At 37.9% G+C, this 20,531-nt stretch overlaps 1 protein-coding gene across 1 annotated transcript; it reads left to right on the top strand.

Moving 5' to 3' along the window:
- Positions 1-10,644: 10,644 nt before the first annotated feature.
- On the top strand, positions 10,645-17,293 carry LOC131951288 (NFX1-type zinc finger-containing protein 1-like). Its single transcript, XM_059313646.1, has 2 exons — positions 10,645-15,692; positions 16,121-17,293. The coding sequence occupies exons 1-2, from the start codon at positions 10,645-10,647 to the stop codon at positions 16,599-16,601; spliced, it is 5,529 nt and encodes a 1,842-aa protein (XP_059169629.1). The 3' UTR covers positions 16,602-17,293.
- The last annotated feature ends 3,238 nt before the right edge of the window (positions 17,294-20,531 follow it).

Raw genomic sequence — 20,531 nt, 5'->3', positions numbered from 1 at the left:
TAACTCTCATCCTAAAAATGTAACACGCCTTTCAAAAGGGAATGACGCTTCTGTTTCATGCTAAGGAGGGACTTTTGAAATTTTCTATAAACTTTGTCTTGCATTAGAATTGTATGATTGTACCAACGATAGATTGTAACGTAAGGAAACTTTATACCAAATTTTAAGTACTCTACTTATGGTTTCGTAAAATTGTTTACAAAAAATGTAGAAATGTACTAAAATATGACAAAAATCAATTTTTAGAAAACATTGTGTTATACCCGACAAATTTTATACTGTATTATAGCAGAAGCATCGTTACTACCACTGTAAACATTTGACATGTGTATGTCTAATATTTATTTTGTGTATGAATATTTTTGTTTCTCTTCCTTAGTCTGGGTGATACTGCCCCTTAAAAAAGAAATGATTTTTATAAACGTTCGCAAAACTGCAAACGATCAATGTGATAATTCTACACATTCAAACACCTGTAAAATCTGTAAATCGACTGTAGCGTACAAAGTACCCAGGCTTAAAATAACATATCGATTAAGTAATATTTAACCTTTCTTCTATGCCCATGCGTTTAGCTCAAGGTAGGCCACTTTGCACCTGTCCTTGTTTCTACAATTTTCTGCAATAGTTACACCTAACTGTATTGATATCGTTATAGTATGTTATCTAAATAAATTGAACGTGGGGATGCATTTTTGCAAGAACAAACCACGTGTAAAAACAGACTAGTAAACCGTTGACAAACTATGCCAATCACCGTATATTTTTTAACATATAACCAGAGTTTTGTGAACCATTGTCCCAATAACACCCAACACCAGGACAAAGCTGGATCTCACCAGTGACTTACCATTTTAGTACACCCAATCAGAGATTTGAGAACACGTTGACCAACCATTGATTTAAACTATGTAATTTAAAAGGGCAAGGAATCATTGAGGAGCTTTTTTAACATACGGGGCAGGGTCAAAGGGTACAGTTTATGAATAGTTTAAACAGAGCGATCGGGTTTGTAGAATATAAAATCAATACATGATTCGCAAAATGTAAACAGATTAAATTTGCAGTAGTCCATAGAATAGGGCTTGTTGCTGCTTTATAGAGTGTGAAGTAACATGTGCAAGGCTGGAGTAACAGTTGCTTTTGTAACATTCACATAAACCATTTTCTCCAGGCACCCAACTCCCAATGCTTATCTCATCAATTAATTTTAGTCACAAACTAAACTTCAGTGAGGGAGGCTAACTTTTGTTATGATGTGCAACGTTACGTGGACGGCCGCAATGCCGTAGCGAGCGGTGGGGGCGGGAGGACGACATATGTCCCGGGGCGCCGACCTTAGGGGGGGTCGCCAAAATGGGTTGGAACAACAAATTGAACGTTTGAGGGGGGGGGGGGTGCAAATGAAAAGTTCGAGGGGGGGGGGGGGCAAATCGAAAGTTTGAGGAGGGTGTAAATCAAAAGTTCGAGGAGGAGGGGTGCTAATCGAAAGTTTGTCCCCGGGCGCCGGGAAGGGTCGCTACGCCTCTGGACGGCTTGGTGGTGGTTAAAAATGTAAAAAAAAAGTGAGAAAAGTAAAATAAAAATGTATTCTAAAAAATATTAAAATTTTAAAAATAAAATGACATGGACATAACTTTGGTTCAAATTATATTTGTTTCGGAAGATTATTGAATCTTGTGTCAGTTTAATGAGGGTGGATTTGAGAATTTTGTAACGACGCCAGAACGTAGGACCCCCCCCCCCCCCTCTCCGAAAATTTCAAGTGCCTCCCCCCTCTCTCCCCCCCCCCCCCCCGGAAGAAAAAAGTCTGGAAGAAACAGTTGGCCATTGTGTACTAGAAAAACCCACTTCCTGGTATAGTTTGTTCCTAAAGTGACAGTCACGAAAGGGGCGGGTATGCAGGTGATATGGACTGGCAGGGGCAAGCTGGCAACTACATAGCTTTTATACACAACACGGTGTGCACTCGTTCAGTGTAGCTTACGTCGTCACAAAGACAATACATTGTGTAGGTGTCACAAAGTTAGCACTTGACCTAGATTTCACAGCGTTAGCTCCGGGTCTAGTTGTCACAATGTTAGCACTGGGTCTAGTTGTCACAACGTTAGCACTGGGTCCAGTTGTCACAATGTTAGCACTGGGTAGAGTTGTCACAACGTTAGCACTGGGTCTAGCTTTCACAACGTTAGGGTCTAGTTGTCACAACGTTAGCTCCGGGTCTAGTTGTCACAATGTTAGCACTGAGTCCAGTTGTCACAATGTTAGCATTTGACCCAGATGTCACAACGTTAGCAATGGGTCTAGTTGTCACAATGTTAGCACTGGGTCTAGTTGTCACAATGTAAGCACTGGGTCTGGTTGTCACAATGTTAGCACTTAGTCTAGTTGTCACAACGTTAGCACTTTGTCTAGTTGTCACAACGTTAGGGTCAAGTTGTCACAACGTTAGCACTGGGTCTAGTTGTCACAACGTTAACACTGGGTCTAGTTGTCACAATGTAAGCACTGGGTCTGGTTGTCACAATGTTAGCACTTAGTCTAGTTGTCACAACGTTAGCACTTTGTCTAGTTGTCACAACGTTAGGGTCAAGTTGTCACAACGTTAGCACTGGGTCCAGTTGTCACAACGTTAGCACTGGGTCCAGTTGTCACAACGTTAGCACTGGGTCTAGTTGTCATAATGTTAGGGTCAAGTTGTCACAACGTTAACACTGGGTCTAGTTGTCACAATGTAAGCGCAGGATCTAATTGTCACAACGTTAGCACTGGGTCTAGTTGTCACAATGTTAGCACTGGGTCTAGTTGTCACAATGTTAGCACTGGGTCCAGTTGTCATAATGTTAGGGTCAAGTTGTCACAATGTTAGCACTGGGTCCAGTTGTCACAACGTTAACACTGGGTCTAGTTGTCACAATGTTAGCACTGGGTCCAGTTGTCATAATGTTAGGGTCAAGTTGTCACAACGTTAACACTGGGTCTAGTTGTCACAATGTTAGCACTGGGTCCAGTTGTCATAATGTTAGGGTCAAGTTGTCACAACGTTAACACTGGGTCTAGTTGTCACAATGTTAGCACTGGGTCTAGTTGTCACAATGTTAGCACTGGGTCTAGTTGTCACAACGTTAGCACTGGGTCTAGTTGTCACAATGTAAGCACTGGGTCCAGTTGTCACAACGTTAGCACTGGGTCTAGTTGTCACAACGTTAGCGCTGAGTCTAGTTGTCACAACGTTTGGGTCTAGTTGTCACAACGTTAGCACTGGGTCTAGTTGTCACAACGTTAGCACTGGGTCTAGTTGTCACAATGTAAGCACTGGGTCCAGTTGTCACAACGTTAGCACTGGGTCTAGTTGTCACAACGTTAGCGCTGAGTCTAGTTGTCACAACGTTTGGGTCTAGTTGTCACAATGTTAGCACTGGGTCTAGCTGTCACAACGTTATCAGCACCGAGCCTAGCTATTATTAGAACATTGCATACACATGAACTTTATCAGCTTGGTTGGTATCGATTAGATGTATTGACGTACAAGTGTCATGGGAATCGACTATTCCAATAAGTCAACTACAGAACAATTGTAACGCCGACTGTTGTTAGGCTTATGTCTAGGGCTAGGGTAAAGAACCAGTTTGAGATTGTAATGGCGATATTAGACAGATATGTTGTACATGAAAAGAAACAAGCATGTTTAAATTAAAAAAATCAATGTAATCAATTTATCGATAGTTTGATTCATCACAGAATGTGCTCTACAATAAAATTGTAAAATTGTACTCGCGATTTTGTAGTTTTATAATAACTTTAAACACTTTTTAACTATTGATGATAATTACCTGTTTCTCACAGTATATCAATCAACAAAACTTTCTTACACCGTGTTTATCAATGTAAATCAAGAAACCAAACTTAAATTACATACAACAGCTGCCATGTTTTAGACTGAAATAAAATGCGAAAATTACCATCACAAATTAACCTACCTGCTCACAGAGCGGCAAACGATTATGTCAGTCCTACACGATTCAGTGTTCTACCTTCTGAAGAGTTTCATTTTCTAAGGTAGATTCCTAGAAAACGATAACGAAAGTAGAAATGATATACGACTATGTACGTAGTTAAAATAGGTTTGGTCACCTTGACCCCAGGCTTAAGCCGCAGACGACAAGAGTACTGGAGTGGTAGCGTCGCTACAAAGAGGATCGATTCGCTGGATCTATTTTTAGAACGTTTCCTGGAAAAGCAGCCATTAAACAACAATTACCAGTCGTTTGTCTTTTGCCTCCCCCCCATCCATACAGTCATCTAGTACATTTATTTAATTACTGAGACGGTGGGGGGAGGGGTAAGCAATTAATTAAATAGGTATGATTAATTTATTGTAACAAGTCATTAATTGACTAGCGCCAGTGATGCCGTTTTCCGTTACAAACAAATAAACAATTACTGGAGAATATTAGTACGCTAATAAACAGATAATCTTAAGACGTGCAGTTAATAAAAGTATTCCACAGCACCTAAATCTATGAACATGTATCGCTACGATGAACAGTGGCGTAGGCAAATTAAATCCCCCCCCCCTCACAATCAATGACAAAAGTACCTCTGCAACTGACCATGTTGGCTTAAAATTCAGTACATTTTTACATGGATAGAAATTTCTCAGGCAGACATTGTAAAATTTAATCCTTTGTTCGTTGTATAATTTAAATCAAAAGTTTGCTTACATAAGATGCATAAAACTAGACAACCTGTCCACTTTTCATTGAACTGTTTATAACGATACCTAATCTAAATCTTAACCTAAATCAGATTTATAATCCTTACCATAGACTTAACTCTCATCCTAAAAAATGTAACACGCCTTTTAAAAGAGAATGACGCTTCTGTTTCATGCTTAACCTAATCCAATAATTATCAATAATAATAGCTTGGCAAGCCCCTCTCCTACAATTTATTAGCACCCCATGTAATCAGTAACACCCAACCTTCACCCCTCCCCCCTATAAAACACGCACACACTCGCTCGAACAAACACACACACACACACTGTCACACAGTCTCTTTCTCTCTCTCACATACACACATTATGTGTCGAATGAGTCACCCAAGCATTGGTTTGTCACATAGCCTTGCTACACACTTGAAGCTAGTGTAGAAATAAGATTGATGCAGACACAATATTTTGACAGGGGAGGGCATTCGTATTGCCTCCAGCTGCAAGTAACAAATATTGAAAAAATTTGTTTAAACGTGCGTGTTTCTCTTTTTATAATCTTTATTGCAAGTTATAATTAATCACTAACATTACTAATTATCGGATTAACTGATTAATTATTTTGCTGTAATTATATTATTATGAGCCAACTGCCTACACCCAATCTCCACCTAATATACAACAGACACCGTTAGGCTTAATAGCTTATAAATTAAAAATTACAACAACATTTAAAAATGTTTTCTGAACACGGAGAAGTTGAACTGTCTCTGATTATTTCTTTAGTTCTTGTATTAACACCAAAATGGCGACTACAGAGAGATTTACATCCACCTGTCTCAGAGGCGTAGCGACCCTTCCCGGCGCCCGGGGACATACTTTCAATTTGGCGCCCCCCTCGGGAGCAAATTTTCGATTTGCACCCCCCCTCTCGAACTTTTCATTTGCACCCCCCCCCTCAAACTTTCGATTTGCACTCCCCCTCGAACTTTTCATTTGCACCCCCTCTCAAACTTTCAATTTGGCGCCCCCCCCTAAGGTCGGCGCCCGGGGACATATGTCCCCCCCCCGCCCCCCCCCCTCGCTACGCCTCTGACCTGTCTCTCCCCATTCCCAATAATCGCAATTTTAACGAAAATAAAAGTTTTATTATGCACATCATTATGTACATTATGTACCTTATGAAAATGTCGGGTCCCACAGTACAACCCACCCCGCCCTTATGATCCACACAACTTAACACCTTTTATGATCCACACAACTTAACATCTTTATGAGCCACACAACGTAACACCTTTATGATCCACACAACTTAACATCTTTATGAGCCAAACAACGTAGCACCCTTATGAGCCACACAACTTAACATCTTTATGAGCCACACAACGTAGCACCCTTATGAGCCACACAACTTAACACACTGATGATCCACACAACTTAACAACTTTATGAGCCAAACACATCTTAACACACTTATGAGCCACACAACTTAACACCCTTATGAGCCACATAATTCAGCACATTGTAATGAAAAGCGAGAAAATTCGTCTCTCCGCCCTAACAACTTACACTTTGTATCTGTGTTGGGATTGTTATGCGGTTTTTTTTTTTTTACTCAAAGTTATTAAGATCTGGGGGGGGGGGGTTATGTTGGTTTAATTTACCTAAAGTTTCTTGCATGGGGTGGGGTGGCCTAGAGGTAGAGAGCTAGACTGCTGACCCGAAAGTCTCGATTTCGAGACCGGGTTCAAGACAATGGAACGTCCCTGAATCTACCTAAATCTGATGAACTTCATCAATCTGTCTTGGGCACGAACGAGGAAAGGTCAATTACCAAAATTTCTAATTTTTAATTAGATTAAGGTACAATAACTATACACAGGTGAGATTAAAAGGTGAGTTCAGGTGTGTCAGAACCTACACACCGGTTTTCCAGCACACATCATCGATAACACACGTCATCACGGGACAATCAGCGATCTAGGTCAGACTGGGTCACACCGACCTTAATGAGAAAAGGACCCGTGTGGTTTTCAGTCATGTGTTACCACGGGGCATGGCAGGCAAGATGAATTTCAAAACATTCAGGTCAACTGTAATAAAAAAAAACATGAAATATTCATTTGAATATGTCCGCGTTTACTAAGAATGAAGCAGTTTCTTTCTATTAAATAAAAATCTGTAAAATATTTTGGCGTATCCTTCAACCTACACATAATTTTCCTTCTCTAATTAACTACAAGGTCGCATATAGCAACCTATCGAGAGGGCCTATCCATGTCTCCAGATGGTCTCGACTGCAGGGGCGAAACTACAGTGCCGCCAGACCCCAAAATGCGTGGGGGGGGGGGGGGGGGGGGGCACGCCGTTTAGGGGGCCCACAGCCGACCATAATCAATTTTTTTATAGTTAAAAAAATTAACTTCATTGCAGTTTTGTAAAAAGAATAATATAGCCGCGGTTGGATTATCTTTATTCTATAGACACCATCCCACGCTCTTGTATATTCTTTTTCCCTTTGTTTTTAAACCACTATGAAAGCCGAGTCCTCTTTCTCCAATTAAACACACGCTGTTTTAGGCGAAATTCTTTTGAAAAAAAAAATCTAAGTCCATTGCGCGAGAGACAGCTAGATATTAAGACGACTTTTGCTTCTTTATAGCGTTGGAAAGGGGCCCGCTATGAATTGTGATTTTTACAATGTAAAATGTACGTGTTTTGTATTGGTAGATCTACTATTCTGTAATAATTTAATAACAATAATTTTTATTTTATGTATGTTTACTTATTTTTGTTTTACAAGATATGTGATAGTAAATGTGTATGATTTGAATTCTACTACAGTAGTGATGTTATACAGCAGCTAACACATGCTATATATATATATATATATATATACAGAGAGAGAGAGAGAGAGAGAGATAGGGGGATGGGAAAAATTGTTTGCGGCGTGACCCTTTTTTTCTAGTTCCGCCACTATTCCAGAGGGCGCAGTCTACACTCTTTTCTCCAGAAGGAAATAATGTTTTCTGAGGGCGTAGAATTCACTTTTACATAGGGCGGAGATTATAAAGGCTAGATATAATAATTACATTTATGCACCGTCAAGGCTAAATGGGAAAAAATGCATTGCCTTATCACTCATCATTATTACACGATTCAATTTTACTAAGTGCTTAATTTGTAGAAATGTTAAGAAAAAAACTTCACCAGCCTTGTGAATATTTTTGGAAATTGGGAGCAAGATATATTTGATACAATGTGACACAATGTGTTACCTGTTGCAGGGTGGTGACACAATGTGTGGCCTGTTGTAGGGTGGTGACACAATGTGTTATCTGTTGTACAGACTGACACCCGACCTAGACACGCTACTGTCTACACCTCCTACACTACACCTCTATAGTGCCTAGACTACACCTCTATAGTGCTTACACTACCCCTATAGTGCCTACATTACCTTTATAGGGCCTAGATTACACCTCTATAGGGCCTAGACTACACCTCTATAAGGCCTAGACTAAACCTCTATAGGACCTAGACTAGACCTCTTTAGGGCCTAGACTACACCTCTATAGGGCCTAGACTACACCTCTATAGGGCCTACACTACACCTCCTAAGGGCCTAGACTACACCTCTATAGGGCCTAGACTACACCTCTATAAGGCCTAGACTAAACCTCTATAGGACCTAGACTACACCTCTATAGGGCCTAGACTACACCTCTATGGGGCCTAGACTACACCTCCATAGGGCCTAGACTACACCTCTATAGGGCCTAGACTACACCTCTATAGTGCCTAGACTACACCTCTATAGGGCCTAGACTACGCCTCTATAGGACCTAGACTACACCTCTATAGGGCCTAGACTACCCCTCTATAGGGCCTAGACTACACCTCTATAGGGCCTAGACTACACCTCTATAGGGCCTAGACTACACCTCTATAGGGCCTAGACTACGCCTCTATAGGGCCTAGACTACACCTCTATAGGGCCTAGACTACACCGATAGGGCCTAGAGTACACCTCTGTAGGGTCTAGACTACACCTCTATAGGGCCTAGACTACACCTCTATAGGGCCTAAACTACACCTCCTAAGGGCCTAGACTACACCTCTATAGGGCCTAGACTACACCTCTATAAGGCCTAGACTAAACCTCTATAGGACCTAGACTACACCTCTATAGGGCCTAGACTACACCTCTATAGGGCCTAGACTACACCTCCATAGGGCCTAGACTACACCTCTATAGGGCCTAGACTACACCTCTATAGTGCCTAGACTACACCTCTATAGGGCCTAGACTACGCCTCTATAGGGCCTAGACTACACCTCTATAGGGCCTAGACTACACCCACATAACGACCAAACTACACAACATAGCGTTTGATGAACACCACACCACCCACACGTCAATATCACAAAATATAATCTTTAGCCTGCAATTATAAGTTCCCGACCATGAACCAGTATCTAGCGCTATGTAGGTATCAGACAGTTTCTATGTAAGTAGGTTCACAGATAAAGGTAACACTCGGAATCAATCGATTACTGAAAACACCCAATAAATCATTTTAGTTTCGTTTTCTTTTCATAGAAAAAAATCTTACTCTCTTCAAATGACGTAATGTTTAAGTTTAAACTGGAATTGAAATGTCCCTGTAGGTATTTAAACTTCTCTGTATGGCATAAAGTATTTTATACTTGTAATCATAGCGGTACCAGCCAGGCACTACCCTGGCTAAAGAACTCCTTACCTAAAGTTTGTATTGAATTATTAATGTCAGACTAGCTCGATGCAACTACTGCCTGAGCCACGAAAAAGCGGTTAACCGGGTGAGAATTGTATCTGGTTTAAGCTTAGCTAGTTACATTTTTTTTACATATAAGTTAGTTTTAAATTATTTGGTGTTTTATCCAAGTATTTTTAATTTTAAAATTATTGATTTTCTAAATGAAAAAACAGCGAGTTCAACAACTTGTCAAACATGCATTGCTATAAATAATAACAGAACAGAACAAACTTGGAACATTTTAAAATATTTATTTGTGTTTTAATAATTATTCTATTCGAACCACAAGTAAAAGTTATTAGAAACACAAAACACGGGAACATTAATTAAAAACACGAAGCACATGCAAACCATTAGAAACGCGAGCCACAGGTAATCACAATCCTTGTATGGCTTCCTGGTCGGCTTTCTCGGTAAACTTCACTTGCTTTGCTGTGGCTCTTTAAAAGAACTTTAGCATTTCTTATAGTTAAAAATTAAACTTAAGGGACCGTTTCTTGGTAGTCTGCCAGAGCAGATCAAAAGATTAACGTCTGAAAGAAAGTAGCCCACAGCAGACTAAATAAAGCAGCTAAAGATTTAAATGTGACGCAGGCGTTAAAGACGAAAGAAAAGTGGAAATATTAATCTTGTATGCCATTTAAATGTAAGTTTTGTTTCGTTGCACAAATGGCTCTATAGTACGTGATATATATCTTTTTTTATTTGCTCAGTAAATGGATTTTAAAACGATATAGATTTATTGTAAATAGCAATGAAATGTCGATTTTATAGATACATATAATCTCCGATTCTCCATATTTGTGACAGTTATTGATCTATAGGGCTCTATATCCTACCAGACTAGCTCAATATCATAAATAAACATAAGCCTTTTTCTTGCTGTTGGTTCTTCTTTGACATATTTCTCAACAAAACCAAAGCATTATTTTATAATTAAGCATGAATGTATTGATAAATAATGTATACATACGTGCATACGTACACACACATGTAAATATATATATATATATATATATATATATATATATATATATATATATATATATATATATATATATATATATATATATATTCAGTCCCTATTTTCACATCTATTTCAAATATTCCAAATATTCGTACAAATGTAACATGACAAATCCATTTTATCTTATAAACAGTTCCTACCAAATGAAACCTGAGAAAACAAACTGTAATATGGAAAGGTTATCCGATACGCTAGATTCAGAACCAAATATCACAGATGGAGGTGGAGGAGATTATAATTTCTCAGAAGATCGCGAGACCCCACCTGAAGATTTCCGAGTGATGAACGTTGTTCCATGTATGGACGATATTAGGGATGGTGTAGCACCAATTCTTTGTCCTGCGCGGATGAAGGGTGCCTATGACGACACATTCCAGTATTTAGATATTCAGTTCAGGTTGATGAGAGAAGATTTTCTCATTCCATTTCGTGAAGGAATATCTAAACTAAGAAAATTTGGAACCAACAGACAATGGAAAACAACAGAACTAAATCTTAGATTATACCACAATGTCCAGATTGTGAGCTGGAATTTAAAGGACCACCTAGCGCATTTGATTCTATTAGACGAAAAGCAAACAGAAAAAATCAATTGGGCCGTCTCAAAAAGACTCATACAAGGCTCTCTTGTGTGTTTGTCGAGGGATAGTTTTCAAACAATGGTTTTTGCGACCATTGATTTCTGTGAGACATATAATAAAGAACATGGTTTTATACCATTTGTTGTAAAAAGTGGATATGATGTTATTTATAGCGGTCATCCAGATGATGAGTATGTGATGGCTGAATCTACAACTCTATTCGAACCTTATCTTCATGTAATGCAGGGGCTACAGGCAAGCTATACAAATCTTCCACTAAGAGAATATATCCTCAAGTGTAGGACTGTCTTAAAACCGCCGAGGTATTTGTTAAATCATTACAAAAGTCGCACCGTATCAAAATACAATTTATCTTGTTTGATGAAAAGTTGCGAGGATTGGAAATGTCCAGTACTGACGACAACAAAATGGCCGCCATGTGAGAGCATGTGTTTAAACAAGTCACAAAGAGAAGCCGCCATCTTAGCCCTGACAAAAGAAATGGTGCTCATTCAAGGTCCTCCAGGGACAGGAAAAACGTATGTAGGTCTCAAGGTCATGGAGGCCATCATGAAAAACTTGGATGTTGTGTTCGGCACTGGGCCAGCCACTCCAATCTTGATTGTCTGTTACACGAACCACGCCTTAGATCAGTTCCTGGAAGGGATTTTAAAGTTCTGTGACGACGGTATAGTTAGGGTTGGCGGGGGAAGTAAATGTGAAAAACTTAAAAAATTCAATCTGAAAGAATTAAAAAAACAAGCATGGGGAAAAAAATGTGATCAATATTCATTTAACTATCAAGAATATTATTCAGAGAAAAATTCTCTAAAGCAAACACTGCAATCGTTAAGTAAAAATTTAGACTCCTTAAAATACAGAATCGTCTACGAAGGCGTAATGAGGAAATTTATGGATGAGAACCATTATAGGTCCCTGTGTAATGACTGTAAATTTACCGACGACACAAAATCAAGAATGGTACAATGGTTAAAGGCACCTGACGGTCTTCCAGATGTTAACGTACGTAAAATATTGGAAGATCTTCTGACAAAGTTGGTACTAAGATGGGATACAGAACTGCCTTCTCTTAGGGTGTCTTCACACAGTGAAATACAACAGAGAGCCAGCCTCTACCGGACAGTCGTGTCACGGTATGAAGAGAAATTACAAGCTCAGATTGAATGCAGCAATGGCCAGCAAAAAGTGGCATTGAAAGAAAAACTTGATTTATTAAGATTCAGATTTGTCGAAGACAAAGTGTTTAAAACGTATCTGCCCAAATCTGAATTTAAAAGAATTAAAAAATATTATTCAAAAAAAGAACGTTCTGATAAAGATACGATGGTTAAAGTTTGGGTGTTAGGACTAAACAACAATACGGACGATCTGTTACATGATCTAACAACACTAACTCAAGCTTCGAACATCCAACATTCAACAGCTGACAATAATGGTGTCGCGAATCTTGAATTATCCAACCCGATGTTAGACGAAGAAGATGAAAGTTATTTTAGAAATAACTACAGTTTAGAAATATACGCAATACAAGAACTAGAAGAAGAGTACAGAGCAATATTAAATGAAATTGAGAGAGACAAAAAAATATCCGAGCGTAGATTGAATATTAAAGAATTCATTGAAAATCTTTCGACGCCGCCTTTGACTGAAGATCAAGCAAGGGAGATAAGAGATGTATCACGTTTAGACATACGTAAAAGATTTGCCTTATATAACATGTGGTGTCAGGGTTACAGAAGAGAGCTGTTGAATGAACTTCAACAGACCACAAAGAATTTTGAAAACTTGAAAATGAATAAAGACAGAGAATCAAAAAGACAAACGGTTTGTCTTTTAAAAGAGGCAAAAGTAATCGGGATGACAACAACAGGAGCAGCAAAACATCGAGACGTTCTCCATGCTGTAGGCTCTAAAATTGTAGTCGTCGAGGAAGCGGCCGAGGTATTTGAGTCCCATATAATCACAGCACTGAATCCACAATGCAACCATCTGATCCTGATTGGTGACCACCAACAGCTGAGGCCGAAACCAAACGTCTACGAGCTGGCCAGACACTACGGTCTAGAGGTTTCCTTGTTTGAGAGACTCATCAAGAACAACGTCCCACATGTTGTGCTTAAGGTACAGCACAGAATGCGGCCTGAGATATCAAAACTTATGCGTCACATTTACCCTGAGCTGGAAGATGATGACTCAGTGTTGGAATATGAGCATATCAGGGGGGTTGAAAAAGATGTTTATTTCATCAATCACACTGTTAGGGAAACCCAAGTTAATGACAGCTGTAGCAAACAAAATTTGCATGAAGCTAAATACATTGTTGCGCTATGTATATATCTTCTAAATCAAGGCTATAGCCCAAAATCTATTACAATTCTTACGGCGTACACCGGGCAAGTGTTAGCTATAAAGAACAATGCAGCATCCCAGTATCTTGATAAAGAAGTTAGAGTTGCTGCAGTTGATGACTTTCAAGGAGAAGAAAACGATATCATTCTACTTTCTCTTGTGAGAAGTAATGAAAAGAAAAACGTTGGGTTCCTGAAGATTGACAACAGAATATGTGTGGCTTTGTCTCGAGCAAAGAAAGGCTTCTACGTGATAGGAAACTTTAACATTTTATGTGCTCAGAGTTCACTTTGGTCGAGAATTGTGGAAGACGCAAAAAGCCAAAACATGTTGGGTGAAGGTCTTCCTGTATGTTGTCACAATCACCCGGAAAACAGAGTGGACATAAAATCAGCAGAAGAGTTTAAGAAACGCCCGGAAGGTGGGTGTGGCATGAGGTGTGATAAGCCACCAGAGTGTGGTCACACATGTGAACTGCTTTGCCACGGATACGACCTACAACACAAACGATGTAACAAGCCTTGTAAAAGAACCTGCAGTGAAGGCCACCCGTGTAAGAAAATCTGTTCTATGGAGTGCAGATGCGAGGTTCTAGTTGTAAGATCTCTGCCTTGTGGACATGAGACACGCATGGCATGTAGCCAAAAACCAGAAGAAATATTTTGTCTAAGTCAATGTTCTACTGTTCTAGAATGTTCTCATCAATGTTCTGGAAAATGCGGGCGTTGTTTAAAATCTAAAGAACACAAACAATGTAAAGTTCTTGTAAGCCATACATTTTCCTGTGGTGATGTAGCTGAGATGCCATGTTACAAAACCAAGTCAGACCCAGCATGCCAGAGAGTGTGTGGAACTATTTTAGACTGCAAGCACAGTTGTACTGGAACATGTTCTACTTGTACGACTGACAAACATGTCGTCTGTTCTGTTCAGGTCAGTCACACCTGGCCGTGTGGTCACGTGTGTGTCGTACCTTGTCATGTAAGTCGCTCTGATCCGCCATGTCAACAGGTATGTAATGTTTCACTACCATGTAGTCACAGGTGTCGAAACATTTGCTCGGACTGTGCTAAAAATGGTCACAATTTATGTATGGAAACATGCAAGAAAGTTTTAAAATGTGATCACATCTGTAAAAGTAGATGCAGCAGTTGTCTTAATGGATCTCATCAGTTATGTGAAGAGATTTGTGGTCAAGAATTGACATGTGGACATAAATGTCAGGATAAATGTGGGATTTGTTCCCAGAGCTCCCACCCAACATGTTTACAAGAATGTCAGGATAAATTACCTTGTGGACACAAGTGTAGGGGAAAATGTGGAGTTTGTTCCCAAAACTCCCACCCAACATGTTTACAAGAATGTCAGGATAAATTACCTTGTGGACACAAGTGTAGTGGAAAATGTTCGGAGTGTAAGCGGAGAGAACGACATCAAGAATGTCAAGAGACGTGTACCAAAACACTGCTATGTGGACATGCGTGTACAGGTCAATGTGGACAACCTTGTCCAACCTGTCAAAATCCATGTCCGAATTCTTGTAAGCACAGATCCTGTAGGAACAAGAAATATGCGCACAAATGTGGCGAACCTTGTCAGCCTTGCGAGAACACAGCTGTGGTGAAATGTCAACACACCAAGATGAGAAAAACGTGCAGCGAGGTGTGGACAAAGAAGCCTTGTCAACAGCAATGTACCAAAACATTAAATTTTTACATTACGAAAAATGTCAAACCATACACATGTCGTCACGAATGTTCTGGAATCTGCAACGAGCCCTGCGTTTGTGCCATCTGTGAGAGCGTGTGTTCCATCGATCAGAAAATCTTATCGACACAAGAAGTTGCAGAACGAGAGGATTTGACAACAACAAGGCGACTTTTGATAAAGCTTCAGTTTTGTTCTCATATATTTTATGTGGATGAACTGGATAAATACATGAAATCTTTCGACCCAAATGGTACAGAATATATTGGTTGTCCTGAATGTTCATATCCCATTATGAACTGTTTGAGGTATGACAACATTTTAAAGGAGCGGCATGTAAGAAGAGAAACAAGGAAACAACTTTCTGGTGCTGCATCTCATCTTGTGGAGGTAAAAAGAGAAACAAGACGGAAGCCCAAACAGAAACTGATGAAACCACATCGTAGATTAAATGATCTGGATGAGCAACAAAGCTTTCATCACAACAGACATAGGTAAAGTTGAATTATTAGTACTATTTAAAGCTATTATATATATATATATATATATATATATATATATATATATATATATATATATATATATATATATATATATATATATACACATATATATATATATATATATATATATATATATATATATATATATATATATATATATATATATATTTATTTATTTATATATATATATATGGTTCCATGACTATGATAATAAATCCGAGACAAAATATCTCAAAGACAAAATAAATATTTCAGAACAAAAGATACAATGGACAAACTATCTCATACATCTAACTAAGAAAAATATCTACAATTTAATAGTGACAATGATCATTTCAAGTTTGTGATAAAAATCACTTTAATAATTAGCCGCTAATTTACCGTTGTATAAGTAATGAGTTGTTTACTTTTATTAACAGCCCACACCCTTCAATCGTGCGTACTCAACGGTATGATTCCAGAAAGATGTTCAAATCTACCTCGATGATATTACACCCTACAACGAGGTTTGAGAATGTCACCTCTAGAGGAAACACATTTGACAGACAACCTAGATACCAATCTGGCAAGCAACACGCGTACATGAATGATGGTCATAGTTCTGGATACTCCGGAACTTTTACTGCAAATAGAAGTTCGGTAAACTCCACTGAGGACTGTAGTAGGAGATCAATGGAACGGGACTTCAGTAGAAGGCATCGAGGCTTAAGTGAAACATCTTCACCAAGAGCTAAACAACACCATCGTAACTCAGAATCTTTAGCTGAACGTCAGACACTCTCTGAACAAAGAGACGATACAAGTTCTGCTAGATTTTATTTCGAAGATTTGACCCAAGAGCCAAACAAACGTGAAGCCTTGAGGCGCAAGAACCACTCCTACTGGAACCGTAAATACTAACATTTATGATGGCCGGAATTTTTAAAAATAGGTATTCATCACACAGCAGGGCAAATATAATTTGCTAACATTTAGGAGGGCGGTAGGGGATAAAAACTGTCAACCATTAAAAAACAACTAGGCTATATGTTTTAAAATGGCAATTTAAACATTGGTTAAAAAACATTCTGTAAGAATGTATTTATTTAAATGAATTTTTATTATTTTACACTTGTACAATAGTTTTAATAATTTTTTTTCAATTTTAATATTTTGATTCTTCTAAATAATTCAGTTGGTTTGTGTGAATATTTTAAGCATTATTCACTCTTCGCGTTTCATAATACAATGAAGCAGGAGTGAATATTTAGTTATGTATGTATTGTGAATGCATTTTTAATATTTATAACTTGATTATTACATATAAATAATATGTTTAAAATGATTTTCATTAAATGTTTAGATAACACGAGGTGACCCGCGGCGTAGCATACGCCTCTATTTAGTTGTTTTATTTTCCATTTATTTTTAAGTAATTCATAATTTAATTTTGTAAATTCGACACTACCAATGCTGCAACTGAAAATATTCAGCTTTAAAGCACTATCAGTAGATTTGAAGGACGATTATTCTCCCTTTCCCCTCTCCCGCATTCTCCACCCCGGTGAAAGCAGCCGTCCATGACGACAGTTTACAAACTACAATGAAAAGATCAAGCAGAACTTGTTACCTTCCCTTGGTTTAAAATAGTTTAAAATATGTGTCCCTAATAGCCGTCACTAATTCGACCAGCTCTACGACTGTAAACATTCGGAGTGAACCACAGCTCACCAGATTGGTGGGAGTGGGGGTGGTAGGGATATGCTCTGTTGCGCATGTCTGGAGAGTGAGGGAGGGGGCGTGTGTACGCGGTGGTGGTGTCCCGCATTGTCCTACGTAGAGAATTATATATATAAATTACAGGTACAGATATTGTGGGGTTTTTTTTTTGTTGAGAAAAAATATAGATCTAATTATTGAAAAAAGAACACAAGAAATGAGCCATAACGTTACTATCCAAATTCTTATCACAATTATATTTAAACAATTGATCTTTATTTATAATAGCGATGTTTTACTTAATCGCTTTGTTAGTATCATTATTCCTCTTAAAAGGAAGATCATTAAAAAGCGTTGGTAAATTCACGTATTCTCATAGAGCCTATGATCATTACAGAGTTGCAGCCTTACCTCTTGTTTTAGTTTAATTTAAAATTAAAAGTTTCAAAACATGTTTCTACAATATTTGTGTGTGGTGTGGTTTAATTAGTTAGTAATTATAATAAAAATTATTGATATTAACATACTATGTCACGATATATATTTCTACATATCCAATGCCATGAATCAGAAAAACCTTGTGTTAACATTTCATTTATACATGACGAAAAGTTGAATGATTTTTTGCAAGAAACGTTCGGTACTCAGAGAAGTAATAAAATAAAGATCTCAGTTTTCTGTGTTTTGTTTTAAATGACGTTAGGGCTACCATCAGTAAATTAAAAAAATTCTGAAGTCATAAAATTTCTAGCCCCAATAATTATCCACTACACCGGCTCAAAATGTGTGAGAACACGTATTGTAGTCTGGCCCAAAGGCGAATGTAACTATTTTTAGCGCAAATAATTCCCCTTTTTGTTTCGGTTTCATTTTAACCACAACTTGGTCACTCAGACTTTAAAATACATATTTTACATATGTCCATATGTTGCAAGTTGGATGTGTGTCGCGGGGAGCACTTCTACACATAGATAAAGTATTATTTCTATACTATATAAATAAATAAATAAATGGTTGTATATTATAATTTACATAACTTAAAATAGGAAAGTAATCAAGTGAAGATGTCCAATTTTTTACTGTAATTGTTAGCTAGTTAAAACCGAGCTTCAAACAGCAGGCTCGAAGCTACAGTAAAACAAACAGTTAAATTAAAAATTTCTCGGGATTTTAAGCGTTTATGTGCACATTTCCAAACTACTGAGTGGCACAAGTTTTTGATAGTATCAGTTTAGTTATCTTTCTATGATCAGGATTGGAGAAAGTAATTCGTACATATTGTGATGGCGTGCAAGCGCGAGTATTTTAGACTGTGTTTGTGACTTTTACTGCGTAAGTTGGAATGTTAGCTTGTGTTTGAGAGTGTTGCGGGATAGGCTTATACGCCCATAGCCACGTCACTGTCATTTGCATTATCATAATATGTGCAGCGACTGCTGAATATTAAGAAAACAACATCTAAGAATAGACATTTAGATAAAGACCTTAGCAGTAAAAGCATTATCGATTTCAGTTTCCATTTCAAAAGCTGCTATATATAAAGCTGATTCGATAAGCGCTAAGTGCCTGATTTGTAAGAAAACAAGTGGGCCTACCACACGGTAAGTTACAAATATCTAGTTTCTCTTGATACATTATATATATATATATATATATATATATATATATATATATATATATATATATATATATATATATATATATATATATATACAACACAAACAAAACACAAAACAAACCGGGAGGCTAGTATTATATAAAATTGTATATCTTCTTGTAGTTTGGTGCAGGTGTCTATAAAAGAGCTTTCTGAAACCTATCTGTAAAGTAACATGACATGTGTGTTTAATAAACGGCATATACCCGGCATTACCCGCCCTAACCACAACCAACCAAAACCAAAACACACATAAAGAAAGGAAACATAACATAAACACAAACACTAATACAAACGATAACACAAACCCAAACCCAACCACAAACACAAACGAAAACACAAAACCAACCACAAACAAAATACAAACACAAACCCAAAGAAAAAAAACACAAACGAAAACGAAAAAGAAACAACGAAAACGAACCAAATCAAAACGCAAACCCAACCACTAACGCAAACCCAACCTAAACACAAAGAAAACACAAACGCGAATATAAACGCAGTGCTCATAGTCTAGCCCGGGCGCCAAATCGCACCATGCGCCGGCTTAATAAACGAATATAATAACCCAACTTATTCATAGTATTTTGCACTCACTTAAACGAACGTATGCGCCAAACCGAACACGGGAATGCCCGGGCCCCAAATAGCACCTGGTCTGGGCGCATGAGGACTCCCGTATTCGATTCACTTAAAGACTATAGTAACCTTTCCTTTCCATACTCTATCGCACTGTGTAAAGCTAAATTATGCACCATAGCGCTCACAGAATAGCACAGGGCGCCAAATTGAACCCTGGTGGGGTGCCGGCGGACGCGCCTGTTTTAATTTAAAGAACAATTATAATACTCAAAGCTTAACCGTAAACGGAAAGAAATAAAAATATAGGACATGTAGGACCTGGCTTATTAACTGGTAATGATTTAAAAAAAAATATTATTAAACAGTAAGTTCAGTGTATAGAATAAATAAAAGGCAGTATTAAAAATACCTACAACATTTGCACTTGATCACTCAACGCTAATTATGTAATTATTTTTTCCCAACACCAAAACAAAGGAATAAAAAGTAAATTCTGTTCCACCCGATGTTTTTTAAAGGGAAGTATGTGTTTTTCTAATCAAGGGACGTAATGAGCCTAAAGGACTAAATGCAAATAATTTTCAGACAAAATTTGAAAATTTATAAACGTTGATAAAAAATTTTATTTTTAAAATTTTATATAATGTTCATATTGAAAATTATTATTTTAAGTACTAAAAATGAAAATTACTTTAAAACACTTTTAATATTAATTTTTAAACTCATAAATATAGACCATGAGCACTTTAATTATCTAATTTTTTGAATCCATAGAAGTATCGTTTTTTCTTATATTCCTTTGTAATCCTCGATTACAAACATTTTACAAACAAACATCCAGAATTGAACTTTATTATATATATATATACTAGCCGTCCCGGCCATGGCCCTGC

This window comes from Physella acuta, unplaced genomic scaffold (genome assembly GCF_028476545.2).
Source record: "Physella acuta isolate Inbredline_101_S28 unplaced genomic scaffold, ASM2847654v3 ptg000806l, whole genome shotgun sequence".
Lineage (NCBI taxonomy): Eukaryota > Metazoa > Mollusca > Gastropoda > Physidae > Physella > Physella acuta.
The sequence above is the reverse complement of the archived record's forward strand: the minus strand, read 5'-3'. Positions and strand labels throughout refer to the sequence as shown.

Bases quoted from the DNA above. Each gene is read 5' to 3' on its own strand.
- LOC131951288 (XM_059313646.1), top strand. From the start codon at position 10,645: ATGACAAATCCATTTTATCTTATAAACAGTTCCTACCAAATGAAACCT. The intron at 15,693-16,120 runs GTAAAGTTGAAT...TTTTATTAACAG, and splicing joins TTTCATCACAACAGACATAG to CCCACACCCTTCAATCGTGC.